At 39.1% G+C, this 23,526-nt stretch overlaps 3 protein-coding genes across 8 annotated transcripts in view; 2 read left to right on the top strand and 1 right to left on the bottom strand.

The window, feature by feature from the left end:
* Positions 1-2,564, top strand: part of LOC118815466 (lymphocyte expansion molecule-like) — a 13,519-nt gene extending 10,955 nt beyond the window's left edge. For all 6 annotated transcript variants that reach the window (XM_036581598.1, XM_036581596.1, XM_036581597.1 and 3 more), the window contains exons 10-11: positions 41-171; positions 2,079-2,564. In XM_036581598.1, the coding sequence (XP_036437491.1) occupies positions 41-171; positions 2,079-2,178 (231 nt within the window). In that variant the 3' untranslated portion in view covers positions 2,179-2,564. The remainder of the gene's footprint in view (positions 1-40; positions 172-2,078) is intronic.
* dhcr24 (24-dehydrocholesterol reductase) lies at positions 2,044-18,226 on the bottom strand. The gene is given in 10 exon segments (XM_036581593.1): positions 2,044-4,719; positions 4,856-5,034; positions 5,918-5,941; positions 5,943-6,116; positions 8,877-9,020; positions 9,754-10,017; positions 11,619-11,737; positions 13,689-13,794; positions 15,961-16,116; positions 17,996-18,226. Coding segments are annotated over 10 exon segments (1,551 nt in total). The 3' UTR covers positions 2,044-4,565.
* Positions 18,180-23,526, top strand: si:dkeyp-51f12.2 (uncharacterized protein LOC100151460 homolog). The gene is made up of 2 exons (XM_036581605.1): positions 18,180-19,634; positions 22,004-23,526. Exons 1-2 carry the CDS (start codon positions 19,351-19,353, stop codon positions 22,248-22,250), a joined length of 531 nt encoding a protein of 176 aa, XP_036437498.1. The 5' UTR covers positions 18,180-19,350; the 3' UTR covers positions 22,251-23,526.

Genomic DNA, 23,526 nt, shown 5'->3' with positions numbered 1-23,526 from the left:
GAACATATTTGAACTGTCACATTCTGTCTGCTTTCCACAGAACATGGTTGGGCCTGGCCGCTATACCATAACAAAGACAGGTCAGAGCAGAAGTGCAAACGGTCACAGATCGTCGTTCGTGTCTGGCACTCAGCGCTACCTGCACTGCCCTGCGAGAGACAAATACAGCCAGTAAGAGCTGCTATATCTTACTTAAAGTTTTTATAGTGTTCATATTTAGCTGTGTCTCTAAGAAGTGGTTCAGTGAAACTCATGACACTTTGTGAAATACAAATACAAATTACAAGAAATACAAATTATACCTGCACATCCAAGTGCATTCTTTAATACTGCATGTGAATTCCACTGATGTTTCACAGTTTCTGCATAGATAAATTGTTGTAAACAATGTCATTCAGAGAATGAAGTGCACCATGCTAGAGAAACATACTGAGTCAGAATTGTTCACAGTGGTAGTGAAGGGAACCAGATGTCTGAAGCGTTTAAGGCCCTTAAAGCTCCCTCACAGAAAGTTAGTACATGAAATGATTAGAAATATGCTGGCTGATGCCAAAGACATTGTTTCATGATGGTTTTAAGATAAGGTTTTGGCCTAAAATATATATTTGCATTGTAGACATCATGACCATTGGTTCCTTTTCCACCACCATTAAGAAAGAGTATCTACAGTGCACATTATCTGTGCTTCACATCTAATCTGAATGACTTTCTTAACATCTAAACACTTGAATTATGCAGAAATGTTGAAAAAACGATGGAATGCCACTTTGACGTTTTACATATAAGTGAAGTGCCTTCCGCAATAAACTACTGACAACAAGTATCCAAAAATAGTTTAGAAACCTTTATATATAATACACTGTATGGACAAAGGTATTCAAAAACCTTTCCTAATTATTGTGTTCAGGTGTTTCAGCCACACCCATTGCTAACAGGTGGATACAATTAAGCATATAGGCTTGAAGTCTTGCTAGACAAAGACTGGCAGTAGAATGGCTGGTACTGATGAGCTATAGGGGCTTAATAACTAATGCATAAGCACTGAATAACATTTATAATTCAGTACTTGACATGAGGACTTTTTTTTTATAATATTGTTATGAATCATCATCATTCCCACATAACTGAACATATAAAGTACAGGCTTAATTAAGAACACTATGTGTCAGTTTCACTGAAGATTCTGGTTCCCTCAAACCTGCAATCAAAAGTTATAACAGTTATGTAACATTATTTTGATGAACAGTTCTATGGAGACCTGTGTGGTTGCAGAGATGAAAAACAGAGGTTTTTGTTTATGTCTGTGGTCACATGTCTCCTTAACTCTACTTCTGCACTTTGCACAGCAATATGTAGATCTGATATATGGGGTTCTTAATTAGGCCTCTGGCTTAAAAGTTTCATTACACAACATTATGAATGGAACAAATGTAGGCTCTTATTTCAGTTCAATGTAATTTATTTTTTACATATTCAAATCTTGCTTAATAAATGCATTTTTCAGCGACTGTGCATGTGTTATGAAGCCTCTATGTAAGTAGTCTTCTAATAAAATGTTACTCTTGTTTCTCTTCAATGCTATTTATTTATTTAACTACTTGCTATACAATTTGGCTCTTGTTGGCTCCTTTAGAAATATAAGGCCTTCTAAACACACCTTACATGCATGTGTATGTTCATACTGGCCACTTTTCACAGATTATCATAAACTTCAGATTGTCAGGGGAAATAATGTATTTATGGTTTTGATTATATTCAAATAGCTGCAAAGTTTTGGTACCAGGGTTGAGTAAAACACCACTATCATCACAAAAGGAAGCTTCTTAGAATTTGTATTTTATTATCTGAGATGGGTACAGATTTTTGGATGGCTAAATGCATCTGTTCTTAGATTCAAATCTGAAAAGTGAAAAGTTGGCTTAATTTTACAGTTACAATCCCACAAATGGAATCACTTTATGAATACACAAACTTACTCACAAAGTTTCACTATTCAAAGTGTTGAATGGGTCATTTTGTATAATAATAATGAAACGTGTAGAATGTATTATAATGTGAGGTCTTTTATTGTTTGTTAGGGAGAGACTCAGGCCCGTCAATGTTCCTTTGGATAGGAGATCCTTCCTGGTGCAACCTGAGGGCCCCTTCAGAGGAGGACAAATGTGCTCTTCAGCATAGTTTACACTTACTAGCACCCTCAAACACACATCCGCACAGTTACTACCTAAACACGTTACTGCCTGAATTAGTCATGTTTATGCTTAAGAAGCCATTTGTACCTTTTAAAAATACATTAATTTCCAATGCATCATATATCAATGTGTTTTTGTTATTTGTATAACTCACTGACCTAAAAAGATTGCCAGCTTGGAATTTTATTCTTCTACATATAATCACCATATCTAGAAAAAAAAAACTTTAAAAAGCAATGAAGATGCCATGAGGAATGAAACACATCCACATCCCTGGAACTGGTCCTAGAAACCTGAGGATGGTACAGTCTGTGAGAACATTAAGCTTCACATGCCACATGAGAAAATCTGGAGAAAACAAACAGTGAACAAGATATGCTGAAAGAGGGGCACATCAACAAACAACAACAAAACAAACAACAAAATCAAAACACTAAGAGGTGAAAGAGGTATACTGGAGGACTTACGTATAACACAAGGCTATAGCCAAAAAAAATCCATTATCTCCAAAGAACAAAAGAGTTTTGAAGACATTCATGGCTGGAAAGTTGTTGAAGTGGTACATTATTTGTCCAAAAGTATCCAGGCACCCCTCTAATAGTGAATTCAGCTTCTTTTCAGTGCACCCCAGCATTGGCTGTGGCATAGTGGAACTGCATTCTCTGAAGTGGTAGAGCTTGAGTGGTGTTTGTGATCCAGAACTGATCATCCAACATCAGTACTTGACCTCACTAATGCTCTTGTGACTAAATGCAATCAAATCCTTACAGCAATGTTCCAACATCTAGTGTAAAGCTTTCCCAGAAGAGTTGAGGCTGTTACTGCAGCAAAGGCAAAACCCCCTATTAACACCCTTGACTTTAGAAGAGACATTGAATGAGAAGGGGCCCTGGACATATAGTGTACATTAGAGTTGTGATACTGGGGAGGGAACACACTCAGACACAAAAAGTTGATGTGTGTGTGTTTTAGAATAACTATGAGGCACACTCAGCCAGTCTGTAATTTGACTAGTTTGGTCATTTGTAAAAATTTAATTAAGGAGCTTTTATGGGTGGCACTGGAAAAACAGTCCCCTCCTATTGACAGAGGTTCCAAATTTGAGTATTTAGACCAGTATTGGCCACACATTGGAAAACAAACTTAAGGCAAATGCAATACATTCAAAAATCTTATTAGGGTGACAATTTAGAAAAAGGAAAAACATTGTATTATATATTAATCACTATATATCTATCTAGTAAAAAGGCATCACTAGAGACACAGAAAAGAACATCCACAGTGTAGGAAAATATTTAGGAAAATATGTATGAAAGCTTTTGTTTTTAACATTTTTGACAAACATACTGTCTGTATTTTGATCACAATATGCTTAAAGGGGCACTCCCACCTAGAGCAGCTAACTAATCAATACAGATGTCTTATTTAGCTTCTAGCTATCTGGCTTCCTTCTGCATTAGCCAGCTAGCAGTAATAAAATAACATTTCTAACAGCCTGCTCTAAAGTACCCACCCTAAAGCAGTTTTTCAAAGGTTCTTCCCAGCTCCAAGATACATCATCAAAAAGTTTTTCTAGTCTTTAAAACTAGAAAATCTCACTCTGTTGAAACTGAAGCAATAAAGGATGCTAGGATGCTGGATTACAACAGATGAAGCAATGGTTACATTTCTCATTGTGTCCAGAGTGCCCCTTTAATACATATTTTGAATGTGGACTAATTTTGTGTTTGTTGTATGCTAAAAGGCTCAAAAGCAGTTGGCTGGTTGTTTCAAAATAAAAAAAATATTTGATTTGATTGAAAATTATTAATATTGCATTTTCCAGAGGTGGGAAATACTAAAGTAAGTGTACTGTGTAACTATTCTTAAGTATTATTTTGGAAGACTTGTACTTTACTCAGGTGTAACTGAAATTGAATGCTTGTATGTTTTACTCAACTACATCTCCAAGAAAAAAAAACCTTTTTTATTCTAACATTTTCATTTAAACTTTCAAGGTACTCTAATCTCAAAGGCCAGGAGACTTTTCCTCTCCAATTCTGGAGCATTATTTATATATTTATTTTTTATTACATTTTTTAAAACATTCAGCCACATTCAGAAAAAATGTAATATAAAACTGCTAATCCATCTTTGTGTGGACCAGAAACGTCTCATTTTCTTGTTAAAAACATTTACTTTGTACTGAGTGTGTTAACTTTGACTAAACTGTGATTTTTGCTCCACACTTCTGCTATTATTTGAGTGCTTTTAGATACAGCACTCATACTTTTACTTCAGTATAGTTTCTTTGTGCTTTTTCCACCCCCTTTTTTTTAGCTTACTCAGAAAGGCCACTTTTGAAGTCGTGCTTTATTTCAGTGAGGACTGAAATCAGTGTCTTGCAGCTTTGCAGATTTTGTCATAGACTTCAGGAAATGCCTCCTTGCAGCCCAGCTCCTTCCTGAGCTTATGATACAGGGTGCCATCAAACATTTCCCAGAATTCCTGCCGTTCCATGTACACATCAGCATAAAGCATCTGGAAACTAGAGAGTGAATGCAAGTATGTTAAGGAAAAGTACAGTGGGTGCTGCAAAATCACACTGTGTGCTAATCTCAAATGTATCTGAGACAGAACAGTAAAGAGAACCAAGAGAAACAAAAAAGTCCTTTTTAACTGACCCGTGAACATCTCTCACAAACTTCTCGAGCTGGCGTGTGGAGGCCTGGGCCTCGAAGTGTTTGACTTTGGGCTCCCCGTATGCTCCAATATCCACATACAGCTCATCCTCATCTCCTTTGGGGTGTACCATGCCTGGCTGATTGGGCAAAATGAATGGACACAGCCAGAGGGGATACACCTACCACGCAAACACATACAAACAGCAGGTCAAAAGTTTGTGGACACAATGCTTTGTTTTTAATACAAACTAATATGTTTTCTTTAAGCTTTAAGGTTTCCAAAAATGTCTGCCACTGGCTCTACGCTGCGTGGGGAGCTTAGGGGGCATGGCCATGCAAAGTGGCTCTCCAAGCTTGCCACACTCCAGGTTAAAAAGGGGCTGTTGTTGTTGTGTGGGGGCTGGTTGTAGTGTGAAGTTGTGTTTATTGGAGTAATTGTGTCCGAGGAGGGTGGGCTTTGTAGTGTAACTAGTGGTTAGAAGTGTCTGCCCTCCTCATATGTCGTGCCCCTGCATGTTTCATGCTGGGGTAGCACTAGCCTGTCCATTTCTTGCCCCTGTTAAAGTGTCTGTTTAAAAATAAAAAAGTGTTTGCTTGTACGTGTGATGTTGCCCATATCTTCTTCTGCACTGACGCTACAATATTAAAGACTAACGTTTTTTTTTTGGGGGGTGGGACACAATGCGACACATATATTTGTGACAGTAATAGCTTGGGAGATAAACACCATAGACATGCATTTTATCCCTTTGGTCCAAAAGATGTTCAATATGTGCTTGGAAAAGTACACTGTCTAATTATTCATCCACACTTCATACCAAGGAAGACACTTTGTTGTAGCTGATGAAGCTGAGTGCTGATAAATATGCCCAAAATATTAGTAAACAGCTGTTTTATGTGAACCAAACCTAACCTGAAGGCAATATCAATTCAATTCAATTTAAATAATGGTGTTCTCAAACTTTTGGCAGATAGTGTATGTCAGTTGTGGAGTCTATAAACTGTGATGTTGGTCACAGTCAGGATGAAAGCTGCAGTTTGAGGAAAGAGGTGAGATCTTACGTGAATGTCCTGGTGGAAAGCGTGTGATGGCTGTCTTGATGTGCTTCATGGGCACCAGCATGTCCTGCACCACATGGTGCTGCTCGTACAGGCGGCGGATGGTCTCTCCCTGAGTGAGTTTCAGCAGAGAGATCTTAGGAGGCACCATCCAGCCAAAGAAGTACCTGAACAACGGGTTATTCCCAAATGGGATGATGTCCTGAAAACAGGGACAAGGGAAAGAGTGAGAGAGCATTGAGGGGTGGAAGTGGAGGTTGAGAAAGAGATTTTTTTTTAAAGGAGCTCTACATATGTTTGGGGTCTCTGGTGGAAATACTTAATTGCGAGCAACATGCGGAAGAACGCTTTTGCAATGTCAGTTGTGTTGTGGCCACCTCTGATGAGCAAATTAATCTAGGCACCTGGGAAAGCATTTAAACGCATCCTCCATGTTCAACAAGCAACTTAAGCCAGCTGTATACTGTAAACAGAAAGATGTGCAGCTTGTGATTGTTCAAATGTGCTACAGTAATAAAATATTACTAGTGTGAGGATCTGTGCATATTAGCAAAACGTAATTTGATTAGGGGCACCTAAACCTTTGCATATAACTGTATATAAATGTAAAAATATTTTTCCTCTACCTATTCAGTAAAGTATGGAGGCCCATTCCCACCAGGCTGAGAAGAAAAAAATATTGGAAAAAAATGTTTCTGTCCTCCTTCTCTGTTTCTGACAGGATTATGTCAAAATATTGACTTAGTATCTCAAAATATGGCTTTTTTTTTATATTTTCTCAATATCTCAAAATAACTCAGAATATTGACTTAATATCCTGACATAATGACTTATTTTGATGAAATAATTACTTAATATCTCAAAATTACCTATTTTCCAGAAATAATGACAATTTCTCAAAATGATATAGTATCTCGAAATTGTTTTCTATAAATACTGACTTAATATGTTGACATATTAAGTCAATATTTTACAAAAATTGCAGGTTTAAATTAAAGTAAATTGAGTAAATAAGTAAACAAATAAATACATATTTCACAAAATTAGGTAATTATTATGAGATTATACGTCATTATTTTGACATAGTAAGTCATTATTTCAGCATAAGTCAATATTTTGAGAAATTAAGTCATTAGAGATAAGTCAAAATTATAACATATTACTTCCAGACACAGAGAAAGAGAAAAAGTTTCGGGAGCATGATTTCTCCTCTGGTGGGAAAGGGCTTGCATACACTGTCGGAAAAGAAAAAGGTCACTGTGCAGGTCCATTTTTCGTTCGTCAAGGTACAAACTATGTAAACGTATCCTCAAAGCTACAACAGTGGCTTTAGGTGTCCTTTACAAGATTTTCAAAGTCAAAGGCACATATTTTCATAACTTATTGTTTTAAAACAGAAAAATTAAATGGCCAAAGACAAGCCAGGGTGTATAGAGTCAATGCAACTCAAAATACACTTACCTTCCTTTACTTAAAATTCTGAAGATGTACCCTTGAGGGCACCTCCCCAGTCACAACACAGGTACTGCCCCAGTGACAGTTTGGTATCTTTATTTCAGAGAGTGTAGAAATGCTACGTCTCCATTTCTAATAAACATCGTACAAATACTTTAACTGAGCGAGAGGAAAAAAATGATAAAACGAGAGGGAAAAATAAATATGCCGCAAGCTAAGGGAAGCTAACAGAGAAGAGCAGACCGATCAATACTTCCCCTTCACATTAAAAGCGTACATTTTTTACGTCATGCCACTTTGCTGTGATTATTAGAAAACTGCCTGTCAGGAAATGTGTGTGTGTGTGTGTGTGTGTGTGTGTTTGTGTGTGTGTCTCCATGTTAAAAAGATAAAATATCAGGATATGCTGACAGACACACAAACACTCACCCCTGCCCAACACATGCAGGATCAATCCTTCAGAAAAAAAACAACCTGCATAATTTATCAAGTAATTTTAGACTGCAATAATTACCACATATGACTTCCTCTATCTAATGGCAGTGAGGGAAAGCATTAGTGGATGTAATGCAGAAAGATTGTGTGTGTGTGTGTGTGTGTGTGTGTGTGAGAGACAGAGAGAGAGAGAGAGAGAGAGAGAGAGAGGGGGAGTGAGAGAGAGTGAGACAGACATACAGACTGAGACAATGATGATATGACAAAGCGGGAAGAGGTAGAGATATTCACCTAATTCTAATGCATTAAGGGAAGAGTCGGCGGACAGCATTAAGGCTAATGGAACGTTTGAGAGGAAAGAGACCACAGTGTAAGAGCCTTAAACACACACCATCCAATTACCCATCAAAAAAAATGTGATTTCTACTCAAACTGGTTGAGAACAGTGCCTATTTATTAGCAGCTGATATGAGTGATAGATAGACTACATAATGACACCAGACATGGATTAACTTTGGTATGTATTCACGTTTTTATTTATGTGCTACCTCCTAACAGATGGATGAATCCATCTCAGATCACCAGATTTCAGAAAAAGTTAATAACTGGCTCTTTCAAAATAATGTATAATGTCACTGTGCCCTGTAGATAGTGTGCCAACTGTAAGCTTGTATCTTCGTTACGTTCTGGGAACTTAAGTGTGATGTAGCTTTAATTTTTGGCCTTAAAACAAGTGTGACAGAAGAAGATGTGTCATTAGGTTTAAACTCTTGAGGCTACTTGCATGACATTTTTGAGGTTTACCTATTGATTTAAGGTGCGTTTGACTACTAAACTAAACCAAAGATTCAGGTTAGCCTGCCTTTTGGCTTTCCAAACCACTGCAGAAAAACTGTCATTTTGGCCCTAAATATTGTCAAACTGAAATACACACAATCATTAAAACGTTGGTATATATGACTCATAATTTAGTACATGCTTGGTAAGACCTGAGACCATCAGTTGGAAGGCCTTCAGTGATTTCATGTGGACTGACCAAGACTATTCTTACAGTATGTTTCCCCTGGTTTACCTGTAGCTCCCAGAAGATGCTGCGTGTGTGTCTGTGGTAGTAGTGTCTGAGTGGGATGTACTCCACAGCACCAGAATCCTCCTTCAGAAACTTCTCCACATGCTTAAAGAACCAGGGCTTGTAGTAGTGGCCAATGCGGTTGATCTATCGGACAAAAGCATGAAAAAATTATATCAAGTCTCAGTACAAAAGCTCGCATTTTAACTTTTACAGAACAATATTACTTTAAAAAGATAAGGTCAATATTTATGACTGATTCATTTAGCTGTGAGTGTGTTTGTGATGAGCCTTTTTGTGACAGTAGTATATTGTTCCTATCGAAATTAAAACCTTTTACCTTTTTTAGGGTTTTTTTGGGATTTATTACACATTTGGAAACTACATCTTACCTTTATGTCTTTTATATAAAGACTACACCAATATAGATGGTCTAAAATTACATGGAATGCAATCATTTTCCTACAAAACTAATTTAAGAAAGGGCCTCATTCACCAACCAGATTCTGAGATTTTACATGACATTCACTAATGTCATGGGATTTGTTCTTAGATAAGAACACAATCTACACACACTCAAGAGCACAAACCTGTGAACAATTCTGTGGTTTATGAACACGTCGAAAATCTGAGGAAGATATTGGTGAATAAGGCACAATTTTATTTTACCTTCTACTATAAAGTTACCATTTCATACAAGAGTTTGGTACAACAGCAGCAATGCGGTTGACTACAAACTAACCAGGAACAAAGGTCAGAATGAGTGTAAAAAACTCAACTAAAAGTGCGTCTAATCATCTCTGAAAATGATCTTCTTTAACACATAAGGAAATGGATGAATTCAAGCATATTTTAAGCAGAAGAACACCTGTGATCTGACCTTGTCAGGCTCTGCATTGTCAGTCATGGTTCCGGTCATAATCACAGCCTCGTTGAGTGAATACTGCAGCCCCTCCACAAACTGGTTCTCCTTGTTGGCTGACTCCTCTGCAAACGTCTTACAGATCGCATCCAAACCATGCACAGCCTTGTAGCGCAGCTTCACCCACTTCCGAGCTGGAATGATCCGGATTTCAGCGGCCACAAGGAAGCCCAGGGTTCCACAGGACCACGGAACCGAATAGAACAGCTCAGAGTTCTCTTTCTGCCCACAACCAGAACATATACAGTTAATAATCTCTTACTTACTAATACAGCAAGCACAATGCAAATCTTTCAGCTTTTTAGCAGCTAAAAACTGTGTAGAGTCACTTACAGAAAAACTGAGAAAGCTGTGACTTGGGTAGAGCCAGAAGAAATAAGAAATGATCAAATTTTATTATTACTATTGATCCAATGTTTGAATTGCGTCCGATATGAGCTGATGGCTTGTCATCTCATTTTTGCTCCTGCATGAACTGCCGAATAACCTGATATAGTCATGCTCTGATACTACATGTTGAAATGTTAGCAGTATTTCACAGTTTTAATGGAGCACAGCAGAACTGCAGCTTTTTTAGGAATCAGCCTTAATTAAAGTCTGAGTAACCAGCCTTTAGAGTTGAAAAAAAAATAGTAGCTATTGGTGTCATGAATGGCCACAACAAGTTGTTAATAATTGGTTATCATGATCGGAAACTCCATATCAGTGCATCCCTTTGCTTTTCACAATTTATAGGAGCAATGGTGTTGCTGGTATGCTTAGCTGCTTTGTGGTTAGGTTTTCAGATGATTCTGCAATTGTAGCACAAATGAAGGAGGAGGATAAGCCAGGCCTTTTTCAGGATAGTGTGCACAAATGAGTTCAGGTTTGTGAGCAGAACTCTGCTAAAACAAATGAGATTATTTTGGAACACCACCACAGATTCATGCAGCCCTATGATCAACCCATTAAACAAACAACATCTTTAAAATATGTGGGTGTGTATGTGGATAGTGCATTTACTTGGAGCTATCACAGTGACCGTGATTGTAGTAAAATACAGCAAGGGATTTATGTTTTGAGGTGGCTAAGACCCTTTGGAGCTTGTAAGGAAACCCTTAAATCCTTAACCCTTTCTTTTGCTCCACCATTCAACGTATCTTGCTCTATGGAAGTTTGGTCTGGTTCAATGGCCTTACAATCCAGCCTAAGGCCAGGATCTTGTAGCTCCTAGACATCAGCTCCAAAGTGGTGGGTGAATCCAGGGAACACTCATTCCTTTAAACCGTCACAAATAATACCCTTAGATTGGCTGATAAAATCGGACAGATTTTTATCATGCTTGGTATGAGGAGTTTCAGTCACTTCCCTCATGGAATTGTTTAGAGTTGCAGGAGGAATAAGCATAAGATCTGTAATTTTGATATTCTTTTGTGTACCTTTGATTGGTTAGCGCAAGATAAATTTCTGTGAAAACAGACAATAATGTCTTATCTCGTCTATCTAATCTATTTAGAATGGTTATTGATAGTGTTGTTTATGAGATACAGACAGTAAATAATGACTAAATGACATAATAATGAAAAAAAGTGATCATGTATCTTACTTCCCCTTCTCCTCTTACATCTCTCTTTTTTCTGCCTCTTCCCGCGTCTTTCTCTCTTTCTCAAAGCTGCAGAGCCATGAGCACGAGAAGCAGATGGTGTATAATAAATGCCTTTTTTACTTTTTCAGACTAGGCTTATATGTAAATGTTGCACCCACATGAAATGTGTGGGCAACCGGATACATGGAAACACAGCAGACATACATATACAAACACAGACTTTAAATAAGATTCAAACCTCAGTGCAGCGGACCAGACTGCCATCTGCCAGCACAAGCTCATAGGCCACGCAGATGTGCTGGAACAGCCCATAAATATGAGAAGAGGACTCAATACCCGTGCCCATTACCAGACCCCCTGAGAGAGAGAGAGAGAGAGAGAGAGACAGAGAGAGAATTGGATGGGGAACATAAAAGCTGATATATACAGTACTATGCAAAAGCCTTAGAAGAACAGAAGAAGTTTGGCTTCAGATGTCTTCTTGATTCACCCAGCCATTGCTGAGATTTGTTCAACAGCATAGATGATTTAGGGGCCCTTATCCCACATTTTTCTTGTGTTTTATTGTTTCCCCTTAAGATCCACTCATAACATTTGTGTGGTATCAAAAACAGTCACAATTTATTTACTATTTACTATGACTATTTTTCAACGTCTCTTCATCCCTTAGAATTCAACATGCTGTTTTTGTTACTGTTCCTTTAAAACCGATGTGAGATAAATGAGCTGTTCTGATGTATCAACCAGAGCAGTAACATGCATCAATCAAAAAGCACTCAGAGCTAAAACACTCTTTAGAACTTCAGTGTGAATGGGTGGAGCTAAACTGCTGTAGAATAAGTGAATTCAAAATGGGTTTTTGCAGCATTGTTTTCATATCGCTGTTGTCCGAACAAAAGCTTGTATCTGCATTTTTGGTGTTTTTCAGTTTTTGACATAATCTGAAAATGCCTGTTGCCCTTTACATTGTGTGTGTAAATTTCATGATGAATGGACCAAAAGAAATGACCCAAAATGACTTGGAAAAAGGTCTGGTTCCACTGACTTACATTAAAGTAAAGTATGTTTTGTCCTTCTCCTGTAAAGTTATCATTTTGGAGATACAAGGTTTTCTTCCGACAACAGCGATATGTGGACTGAACAGAACATGTGGCAGTCTTTACATAGTGCTTCTCCTCGATTTCAAATAGCAAGGGAAATTTGGTTTTCCATAATAGCCCTTTAATGAAGCATTGATTTGTCAAAGTAGATACTAGATAATAACTACAATTGACACTGGGCTGCAACAAGTAGAGGTATAGAAATAAGCAAACACATTAACATTCTCCTTACCATATTAAATGTTACTTTAGCCTGATACTGATGGCTTTCAGAGCAAATAAATACTTACTCCCCAATTAAACAGCTTTTGTAAACACTATTTTCTCAGATGCCTAAGCTTTTGCACAATACTATATACTTAATGAAAAACAGTGCACCATGACCATTTTCACCTTCCTGGTGCACAATGTCTAAATCATTGTTAAAGAACAACATTCAAGTAAAGCCACCTGGATACAGGAAATGAGAGAAAAGCTTTTCTTCTTTTTTGTGAACAAAGAGGTGGACAAACTAATATGGAACCGTCACATAATGGTTATGAAAGAGCTGTGTAGGTCCCAAGTTCAAATAATCTGAACTTTGACTCCAGAGGCACAGTTCCACACACTGTCTCATCCAAGAAACACCAGCTTGAGTGACACTTTCGGTATACATGCCTTTCAGTGCCCGACTGGACAAAATCAATAGCTCAAATCCATCAAAAAGCATTTATGGTGTTATAGGCCTCTGTATAGTGTACGTGTATACGAAAATATGATAAAACAAACAGAAAACAATTCTCTCACTTCCCCACACAGCTGCTCTCTGCAGGCCTCCAAATGAATTTGCCGCAGCAGCGACGGCAAAAAAACATTACCTGGACGGCGCACACATTTTCTGCTACCCATAAACGCTTTCAGTAGAACGGCCCATTTCCGCAGCAGTCTGACCTAACCCACTGAAACAGAGCCATTACTCATCCATAACCCAATTAGGAGCGGCCTCTGATGCACCACACAAGAAATACAATATCGACCAGCAAGGAATATTGCATGTAAATGCTCCACTTAAATCCGTGATAGTGCTTAGAGTCATTAAACTGAAGTCTGGTGAAAGAGAGGGGGAAAGAGGGAGGGAGAGAGAAGATGAAATGCAGCCTACAGACTTTCTCTAAAAATGGTAAGGGACGTTATGAACTAAGACAACAACAGAAGGTTTGAGGACCTACCTACTGTGAGATCATCAAGCTCAGGCAATACAGGCAGTGTCCAGCCAATGGAGTTTAGCAAGGCTGTCACTTGACCCATGTTTGCCAAGGGCTCCACACGTACCACCTTAGGACACAGAGACGTTAAATCACACACTTAGCAAAAAGAGTCCTATACTGTACTAAAAAAGTTATATGGCTGGTAACTGTAGCAGAACCCTTTTTTAGTCATTTCATAAGAGATCCAGGCTGTCCCTCTCAGACACTATACTTAATAATCACACAGACACACACACATCATCTAAACCGCTTACCCTTCTGGGTCGCAGGTATACTTACTAATAAAAATAATAATACTTTATGCAATAGAGAATGTAATAATTCATCATCAACTGAGTGGAGAAAATTGTAGCATAATTAAAATGTCACACTTTAAAAGAACTGTTTTCTGAATAGCAAAGAACCATTTAAAGGTGCATTTCTTTATTTTTTTATTACTTGTACAAATAACCTGGAAAATATGTAGAACATAAAAAAACATTTGTTGTGGCAGTGTTTTATAAGAAACCTTGTTTTGACCCTCCCCAATACCGCATTACACCCCCACCTCTAATCCGTCTGTTCGGCTCATGACGGTCCTCCTAGACAGGTATGTAAATGTATGTATGAGTTGAACTTCTGAATGGATAACTTTACATAACAAATCATGTAGATAAGTCTTTAATCAGTCAGAGAGGCGGGTAAAGTAATGCTTTGGATGAACCACCTTCACAGTGATGTATGTAATACTAGTCGAATGTCTCAAACTTCCATGCAGGTACCAAAGCAAACTAGATGAAGCTGAAGTCGGCTTCTTAATCAAAATTTCCGTTCTACCTTAAATTCTGCTGTAGAGACAATTTTTGCCTCATTAAAGCTCATTACAGAGAAAAACAGACACCAGGGGTGTCAAACTCAACCACTAAAAGGGCCATATTAAAAACTCCGTGGGCCAGCTGTGTTTTTATTTTATTTTTACATAACGTTTTGCCATGACCCAAACAGGCCATTGCTTATTCAAAACATCCCAAAACTGCAACAGCAAAATAGGTCCTGAATACATATTCAAAAATGCTTCTTTTCTTTTTGTGTAACTGCTGGCCCATAGATTGTTGTTGGGGGGTCAGAACGCACACTATGTTGCAGTGCATGCTGGGGACTGTAGTGCATCTCAGAGTAAAATGGGCTAATAAGAATTGAAAATTAAAATAATTTCGCAGGCAGAATAGCATGACTGTGTCACAGGCCTGACTTGGCCCACAGGCCTTGTGTTTGACACATGGGCTTTGGACCATTCTCAAGCAGCAAATCAGTATGAATCAAATGCCAAGTGTTTACAGGCTTGTAACTTCAATGCTCGCTATGGCCAAAAGTATTTGGAGAGTATAATTAGATGAAAAGTCTCTCTGAATAAGTGAAATGTAATTTTATGTCATCATAATTTACCAAGCAGAACAAATCAATACTCTGCTGGGGAGAGAAGTATTGTAGCCCTCTCTTTATGCTTATATCTTTCAGGTAAGTTCCTGGAAGCAAGCACAACCACCACAAATGAGCCAACTATATCAAAATATATCAATATATCAAATATTTTGATTTTCTCTTTTCGTAACATTAACTTAATGCCATACTTTTATCATCTATATCTAAATAACAAAAAAACAGGCAAAATCCTTAATAAACAGCCTACCTCACCGCTAGAAAGTAAAGTCATGACATTGCTTGCTAATGCTGGCAAACTCTAAATGAACTCGACGGTAGGAACAGTCAATTCTACGAATGTGATTTGTGTTGATGGGTGAGAACAGGAGGTTGTAATCCAGTGTTGTTGTAGTTCACCTATTTAACCACTAGAGGTTCACATCTTCAGTTTTGACTAAAGCACCTTTAAGTATTCAAATGGTTCTTTAAGTTACGTTTCTGTAAATAACCATTACTTGTACTAAAGAACTATTGAAGAACTTTTTAAGAGTGCTCTTTTTAAAAAGGGTTCTTCAAGGGTTCATTAGTATGCAATCCTTAAAGGCCTTTCTAATTACCTGATTAAGTATATTAGATCAGGAAAACACTGAATTGTCCAAGGTTGGAGGCCAGTAGGACTAATCCTGAATACCACAGGATTAAATGCAAAACCATATAGCCTACATTTAAAATTAGGCCATTCATCATTTGCTTAAATTGTCCGATAAAATCGCACCCAAAATTCCACAAAATGCTGTATTTTTTGTCCTGTAATGTTGCAGTTTGATCCCACCTGTCTTTTCGTGTCCACCTCCAGAATGTCCATCATATTGATCATGATGTTCTTGTGGGTCTTCTTATATTTCCCCACCCTCAGAGACACAGTGAGCCAACCAGGACGGCCTGTGCACATGCGCGTCTTCCCTCCCTCTTTCTTCCACTCACGAACCTGCAAAAAACAGAAGGGAGCGTTATCATATGTAGTGTATTCTATCTTATAATAACATGCATAAGGAGAGAAAATTAAACTATGCCGTCTCCTTTTCAACACACAAAACAGAGATTTGAGACAAGCCAAAATTAAATCATATTTTTCTTATCGTCACTGGTATTTCATATAAACACTCTGAAGGCACACAGAGGTTCACTGGTCATTCTGGACAGTAAATAAAATGGCTGTATTTGTGGACATTGTAATACCTGGTTCCTATCCTATCAGGTTTCTCTAGAACACTGCATTTCACATCAAACCACTTTGAATTACTTTGTTGACATTTCAATGATTGAATTAGGCAGAAGTTTTGAAATATTGGTGCAATTCCACATTAATAAAGTTTCAACACTGAATTTGTGGTCATTGGAATGAATAACCTTGTACCTCTCAGGTGCTCCAAAGGTCATTTCTAGGGATGCACTGATATGGGACTTGCTGATATCCAATATTTTTCATTCACATTTATGTTAATGCTGACATGCACACATTTAAAAGGTAGAAACTGGAATCACTTAGATTGGCATCATGGAAGAATACAGTGTCTATTCTTATTAAGGTTACAAATAGAGCAAAATTCATAAACTGCAAGACTTTTAGCATAGTAGCCCAGCATCTCCTAAACTAGTGGTCACTAACCCTCCTCCTGGAGATCTGCTTTCCTGCAGAGTTCAGTTCCAGCCTGTATCTGCAGATTGTGGTTGGAACAAGACTGCAGGAAATGTAGATCCCAAGGACCAGGGTTGGTAACCGCTGCTCTAAATGTTCTGCTCTTCTAATTGAAATAAATGCATCAGAAAATACCAGTTTGAATCACTGGCTTTATTAAACGTTGTGAAATCTGCTCAGATGTCTTACGGCATCTTAGAGAAAAATCTGGAGCAACAAGTAGTTGCAATTTCTGAACAGAATATAAATTTAGTGGCTTCCTTCACAAAGTAGCACACACTGACCAGCCATAACAATAAAACTACCTCCTTGTTTCTACACTCACTGTCCATTTTATCAGCTCCACTTACCATATAGGTGCACTTTGTAGGTGTATAATTACAGACTGTAGTCCATCTGTTTGTCTGCATACTTTTACCATGTTCTTCAATAGTCAGAACCTCCACAGGACCACCACACAGCAGGTATTATTTGGGTGGTGGATCATTCTCAGCACTGCAGCATCACTGACGTGGTGGTGGTGTGTTAGTGTGTGTTGAGCTGGTATGAGTGTATCAGACACAGCAGTGCTGCTGGATTAGGAGGTGGTCTTAATGTTATGGCTGATCAGTGTATATTAGAAAAGTGTTTCCCATTTCAAGCACAGGAGGCCCATCTGCACTGCATAGTTTCATGTTTGTCCTTCCACTCGTTCAGTCATGATTTAGGGGTTTTGGAGCAGGCCAAGCATAAAACTGTGCAGTGCAAGAGGGACTTCCAGCATTGGAGTTGGGAAACCCTGAACTGGAGGGGGATCTGGAGGGAGGAGCTCCAACTACGTCACTCCAGTCAGGACCTTCATGGAGGAATGTAGATCCAAGCAGACAGAAAGATTTACAAAGAAAAACACAGCATACAGAAGCCGACAGGGACAGCCAACTGACTGGACATCCCAGCCAGGAATAGCCACAGCCTGTGCAGCGTGCTCCTATTTTCTTTTTCTCCCTTTCTCCTGAAATCCCTTCTGGAAGAGATGGATTAGGAATGGCCATTTCCCCTGAGGAGATCCCACCAGTGAGCCCACACTAGGTGAGACTTAAATACACAGACAGGGGCTCTGAGATTAGAGTGACCTGCAGCGCACGTGGCTAGAGAACCACGACTTGTGCAAATGTCCAGATCTACTCACCTGCCTCTGAATTTCTCTGACCCTCTGGTCGTGCAGCTTTGGCGCAGAGCACATCTTGAAGATGATCCAGGCTCGCACATAGTAGTACACATCAAAAATGACGGATAACGGCAGGAGAAACAGGCAGACGAAGATCCAGCGCTGGTGAATTATAACATAATCTAGACCTTTGACTTTGATCCATAACAGAAACAGAATAACCAAAACTCCGAGATACAGCAGCGGATCCATTCCAACTCCTTCCTTCCTTTTCCTTTTTCCCTCAAAGTACAAAAAAGTATGTTTTTTTTCTGACGTCCCTTGAACGGTGATACCGTTGTCGAATTAAACGTTAAAACGTAATTCTTGCATATAATCTGCCTTACTTAAAAAAAAAAACCTTTCCCCTGCTTAACACCGTGCAACCGCAAATTTTGTCACCTTAATTTTATTTTGCATGAGGTTTAGTTTCAAGAACCTGTCTAGGTGGCCCAGTTAGCCCCGCCCCTACTCAGCGCTGATTGGCCAGTGGCGCGTCAATTCTGTCGACTCCAGTTGTTGCGTGGAGACTTTTTACCCAATCAGAAAGAGGGAAGACCGTCACACCATTGACTGAGTCGGGCGTGCTCATTAGCATTCACCCTGTAAACGGAGGCAGGACATCAACCAGCGGGATCCCCAAACTCTTAAAGCGACAGCTTAACGCCCAGTCATTCATATAATAAAACAAGTTATCCACCATTCTTTCACACGTTACGTAATCATTAATATGGATTCCGAGTCTCTGTTGTGATCGAGATTTTGCAAGACAAACCAGTTCATTCAAATTGAGCCCCTGTGGGTTTGATCAGTATTAATCAATGGCGGTAATGGCAGCGTCTCAGTCTCCGTCTGGGAGCGCGGCTCAGTCTACGACTGCTGGGTGGGGCGAGTGTGTGGATGCGTTCAGCTCACTTTGAGAGGAAAGCGGACGGCAGCTACTGAAGCTCCTATGCACTCAACTAGGACTTCAATGGCACATGAACTGACTTTCAGCTGTTTTTACAGCAGTTAAAGGTGGAGTCGACGAGGAAGCATGGAGCCGTTCAAACGCTGCGATTTTTCACGTCAAATCAAGACAATCAATGGATTTGACCGAACATGCCACAAGAATATTCTTGAGTCTAAAGATATAACAGACGCGCTCTGCAGTAGATTGAACTATACTGCAAACCACGCTTCTCCTTCAGTGAATGGAGTTTGCGACTTTTAAAGAAACTTGCGCTGCCAGGGCATCTCTCTCTCTCTCTCTGTGTGTGTCTCTCTCTCTCTCTCTCACTCTCTCTCAGCGACTCTAGTGAGCTGGTGAGCGGCGTGTGTGTCGGCGGAGTCTCGCCATGCCTTCCCTCCACCACGGGGCCGTTTTCATCGGCGTCTTTCTCATCGTCACCGGCGGCTCCACCGCCTTCCTCACGTCCAGCCAGAGCAGACTGCAGGCGTTCAGCCTGTGCTGCGTGGTGCTGGGAGCCGTCATGCTCATCCTGGGGCTCTTCTGGGCCATGAACGGCAAAAGCAACCCCGTCACCTACACTGCCGACTATACACACGACTACAGCCATGTCCTCTTCACCCCGCCGCCCGGGAGCCGCTTCCCTGAGTCACAGTCCGTCTTTCTGAACAGGTAAAAAGTTCATGGTTGAGACTCTGCACAGGTTTAGCAGAAGCATGTGGCAGTTCATTCTACCTCTGGCATTAGTTCACCTTTATGCCGTTTTAGAGTTCATTCTTAAAGGACTGGTTCACCAAAAAAGTACAGTTTCCCCAAAAGTGGAAATTTACTTCTTTAGTCTAATATAATAGAATATAATAGTCTAATAAAGTAGAATATAATAGAAACCCAAAAGCCTTTTAGGCAGCATAGACTTCAGATTCCCATATGGAAGAAAAACAGATATACACATATGTACTCATTAAAATATATAGGCAATATATTTGATGCTTTAAAATGTAGGTGCTAAATATATTTAACTGTGCCATTTGTGAATATTTAAATGTATACACGTGTAGATGAAAAATATGTATTAGTGTCGCTTTGTAAAATATATATGGCAAACATTTGGAAAAATATATTACAGAGTTGATAAACATTTTGAAATGTATATGAAATATATTACCTTTGAATATGGATTTGCCTCACATATACTGATTGACCACATTTGACTGAGTAGGAAAAGGCATAAATTAGGTTTTTCAGTGGACCATTAGTTCAGTGGTGGCAACCTGCAGTCCTGGAGGGCCAGGGTCCAGCAAAGTTGGATGACATTCCTGCCCTTAACATGTCAACTAAACCCTAGAGTTAACTGATGAGATGAATCAGTCAAAATGTAGGAAAATCACCAAACTGTTCTGGACTCCGGCCGCCAGGACTGGAGTTTGCCACCCCTGCACTGTTCCACAAAAGAAGGTTTCTTACAATACTATTCATAATATTGTATGGATAAGATTTTTAAATTGTCTCAGTCTGTAGATATAAGTCCCCTTTGAAAACAAATCTGTAGTTTTTAATTAATTTGTTCATTTTTCCCCTGTTGTGATTTGTGTAAGTGTGGCTGTTTCTATTTATTTCTCTTTATGTTGAGTCACTCTCACTGTTACTGTATGGTTCATTACACACACAGCATGATGTGCAAAAGGACACCGATTTCAAGTACAGGTCCGAACTGTCTGGACAGGGTTTCTATAATGTGACATAATGATGTAGAGACATAATTCTTGTGATTTCCACAGTAATGCAAAAATGTAAAAGCAACAAAATTGATTCGATAATTGGTGTGTTTAGGAAAGCGGACAGCAAAATCTGATTCAGTGATGAATTAACACTTCAGTCTCTCTGTTCATTTGTGCCCAGACTGGGTGTTAATTCAACACAGAATGAGTTCATTTACCAGTGAGAATTTTGCTGTGTGCAGTCTTATTCACCTCCTTATTGACAGTAGATTGGCAAATAATACAGTGTCAGCCGAAACTAAACATGTCTTGGTGGACTTCATTTGGGGTAAGGGGAAATCTATGTAAATTTGATTTTGTGCCAAACTATCCCCTTAATGTGATTGAGCAACTCGACATATTAATGTGTATTTATGAAGAATGGAAAAATAATATTTATAATCCAGCTCTGAGCAGCAGCCAGTTGAATGCATCTAATATACACTTATAAGGATAGATGAGGTGTCAGTTTATCAGTTTACCAGTTTACCAGTTTACCCCCCCCCCACACACATGAATGCACACAAACTAGGTACACTGGCTAAACACACATGCACAGCTGACAGATCTACAGAGGATTATGGGAGTCATTAAACACAATTATTTGTAGGAGTATAATTCACTCAGTGGAAAAGCAAATACAACATGAAGTATGTACTCTAAGGTGAGCTTCTAAATGCTGCCTCAATTTAAGTTGCCTAGTGATGCCCCCTTGTGGTACAAAGTCTGGGCATTTCTATGCAGTTTCAACCTTCAGCTCATTCTTCTAAGGAGTTTTATTTGGGCCAAGCAAACTGCCTCACATTCTAAATTATGAAGTGGCATTTAATGTCCCAATGTAAAGGTAAAAAAATTTTCTATTACATTTTCTAGTCACAAAACCATGTTATTAGTGAATTATAGCTTTTGAAAAAGACGGCATATGAAAAAAAATTGTGTATCTCCACAATGGTAAGAATTCAGGGAAGAAAAAAAAATTCAGTATAATTTTGGGCCATTCATATTGGTCCTATCATTATGAAAATGTCGCAAATGGCAGCTGGAAGTTATTAATCATTTAATTGAGAGGGGAAAAAAGGAAAAAAAAGAAGATTTAAGTTTTGTCCCAACAACGACAATGTGTTTTAATTGTTTTAACTAGTAGCATACCTCAATGTAGCTAAGAACCTCTTTTGCAAAGATCAAAACTTGGAAAATGAGCTGTGAGAAGGTCAATTTTTAGTTTTTAGTATTCGAAAAAACGGACTCTATACATATACATTGTGTGTTTGTGTGTTCACTAAGAACTCTGGAGAGGCACAGACGAGGGATGTACAATGAAGACTTTGACTACCCTCCCATGGAGACCACTTGCTTCAGTCCGTCTGGTCGAGGACAGCCCCCCCACTGGGAGATGGAGCCACCGCCTCCTTATGAAGTAGCCATCAAAACCACATGCAGCTCCACGCACCTAAGACGCAGCTACTCGGACACTCTGCTGCCCACCGAGCCGCTCTTCAGCCGCTCCCGAGAGATCAGCTTTGAAGTGTAACAGGGCCCTGACTGCCAATCAACCCCTTGGCCCCGCCCCTTACTGATACAGACAACCAGCATTGAGGAACACGTCTCAATGATGTCAACCTAAGCCCTTTGCACTGCAAATACATTTTTTTATCCTTACTCATTCTGCCCAACCTCATTCCATTCCAAGTATGGTCAAAACAGTTTGCCATACTGATCTTCATCTTAACGATCTTTGCTATTGCTAATGATTCGAAATCATGGCCTAATTATCAAAGCTAAGAGGTTCTGTCCACATGCAGCTATATCAGGAGATACTGATTAAACAAATTGCCCAGAATGTTCTAGAAAAAATATGCTCCTCCCACTGTAAGTCATTCACAGATTTCACCCAGAGTAACATGATGAATCACAATCACTGCTTGAATTCGCTGGTAAAGAGCACACAGATTTGCTGGTGGCACAAGTCGTTCTTAAAGGATGTTCAGATTGTGTTTGCTGGACCAGTGAAAATGTACTTACATTCACTTGCACAATGCAAACTCAAAACAAGATTTAGGGCCAGTTTCCCAGTCGCAGATTAAGCCTAAGCGTAAACTTCCAAGATCTCCAGTAGCGATTCACTATTAGCATTGAAGTTTAGACCAGATGTAATCCTTGCCATAGAAACAGACCCCCAGTGTTTAATAAACCAAATCAAAAAATATTCCTGCTGAATCAGAAGCACATGTTCCACCAGGCCATAAACAAACATAAGACAAACATTTTTGGAATTGTACCAATTGCTATTCCTTGTGCTTTGCTGCTGTTAGTAGCATTGAATTGACTGCTGACATGGTGGCAGGGCCCCTCCCAATGGATCATGTCTCCTTGTTCAGACTTTTGCTGAGAACTGACAGCCCCTCCATGGAACACATTAGGGCAAATGCAATCCAGTGTACAATTAGGTTTGTCACAAATGGGCTTTTTTTTCCCCTGGAGGAAATGGACAATGTGAGAAACTTTGATTTGTGATGTAATGTAAATGTAGACCAGTGTTTGGTAATGGAAAGCATTGCTGATCTGATCTAAAATGACCGCAGTGCATTACCAGATTTTCTATTACTCCAGGGACCTCTTAGGGTTGTTTTTTTTTACACTGTCAAACGAGACACTTTCAGTGACTGCTTCCTCTGACAACCAAAGTTACATTAAAAATATGTGCCTCCATTATCAAATACACTATAGGTGCTTTGCACATATACTATGCATTCCTTTTGCAGAGAATATGCAGGATATATGTGGTGCATGTACCCAAAGAGTCTGCT

The sequence above is a fragment of the Colossoma macropomum genome, unplaced genomic scaffold, assembly GCF_904425465.1.
Source record: "Colossoma macropomum unplaced genomic scaffold, Colossoma_macropomum, whole genome shotgun sequence".
NCBI lineage: Eukaryota > Metazoa > Chordata > Actinopteri > Characiformes > Serrasalmidae > Colossoma > Colossoma macropomum.
The sequence above is the reverse complement of the archived record's forward strand: the minus strand, read 5'-3'. Positions and strand labels throughout refer to the sequence as shown.

Bases quoted from the DNA above. Each gene is read 5' to 3' on its own strand.
- si:dkeyp-51f12.2 (XM_036581605.1), top strand. From the start codon at position 19,351: ATGCCTTCCCTCCACCACGGGGCCGTTTTCATCGGCGTCTTTCTCATC. The intron at 19,635-22,003 runs GTAAAAAGTTCA...GTGTTCACTAAG, and splicing joins CAGTCCGTCTTTCTGAACAG to AACTCTGGAGAGGCACAGAC.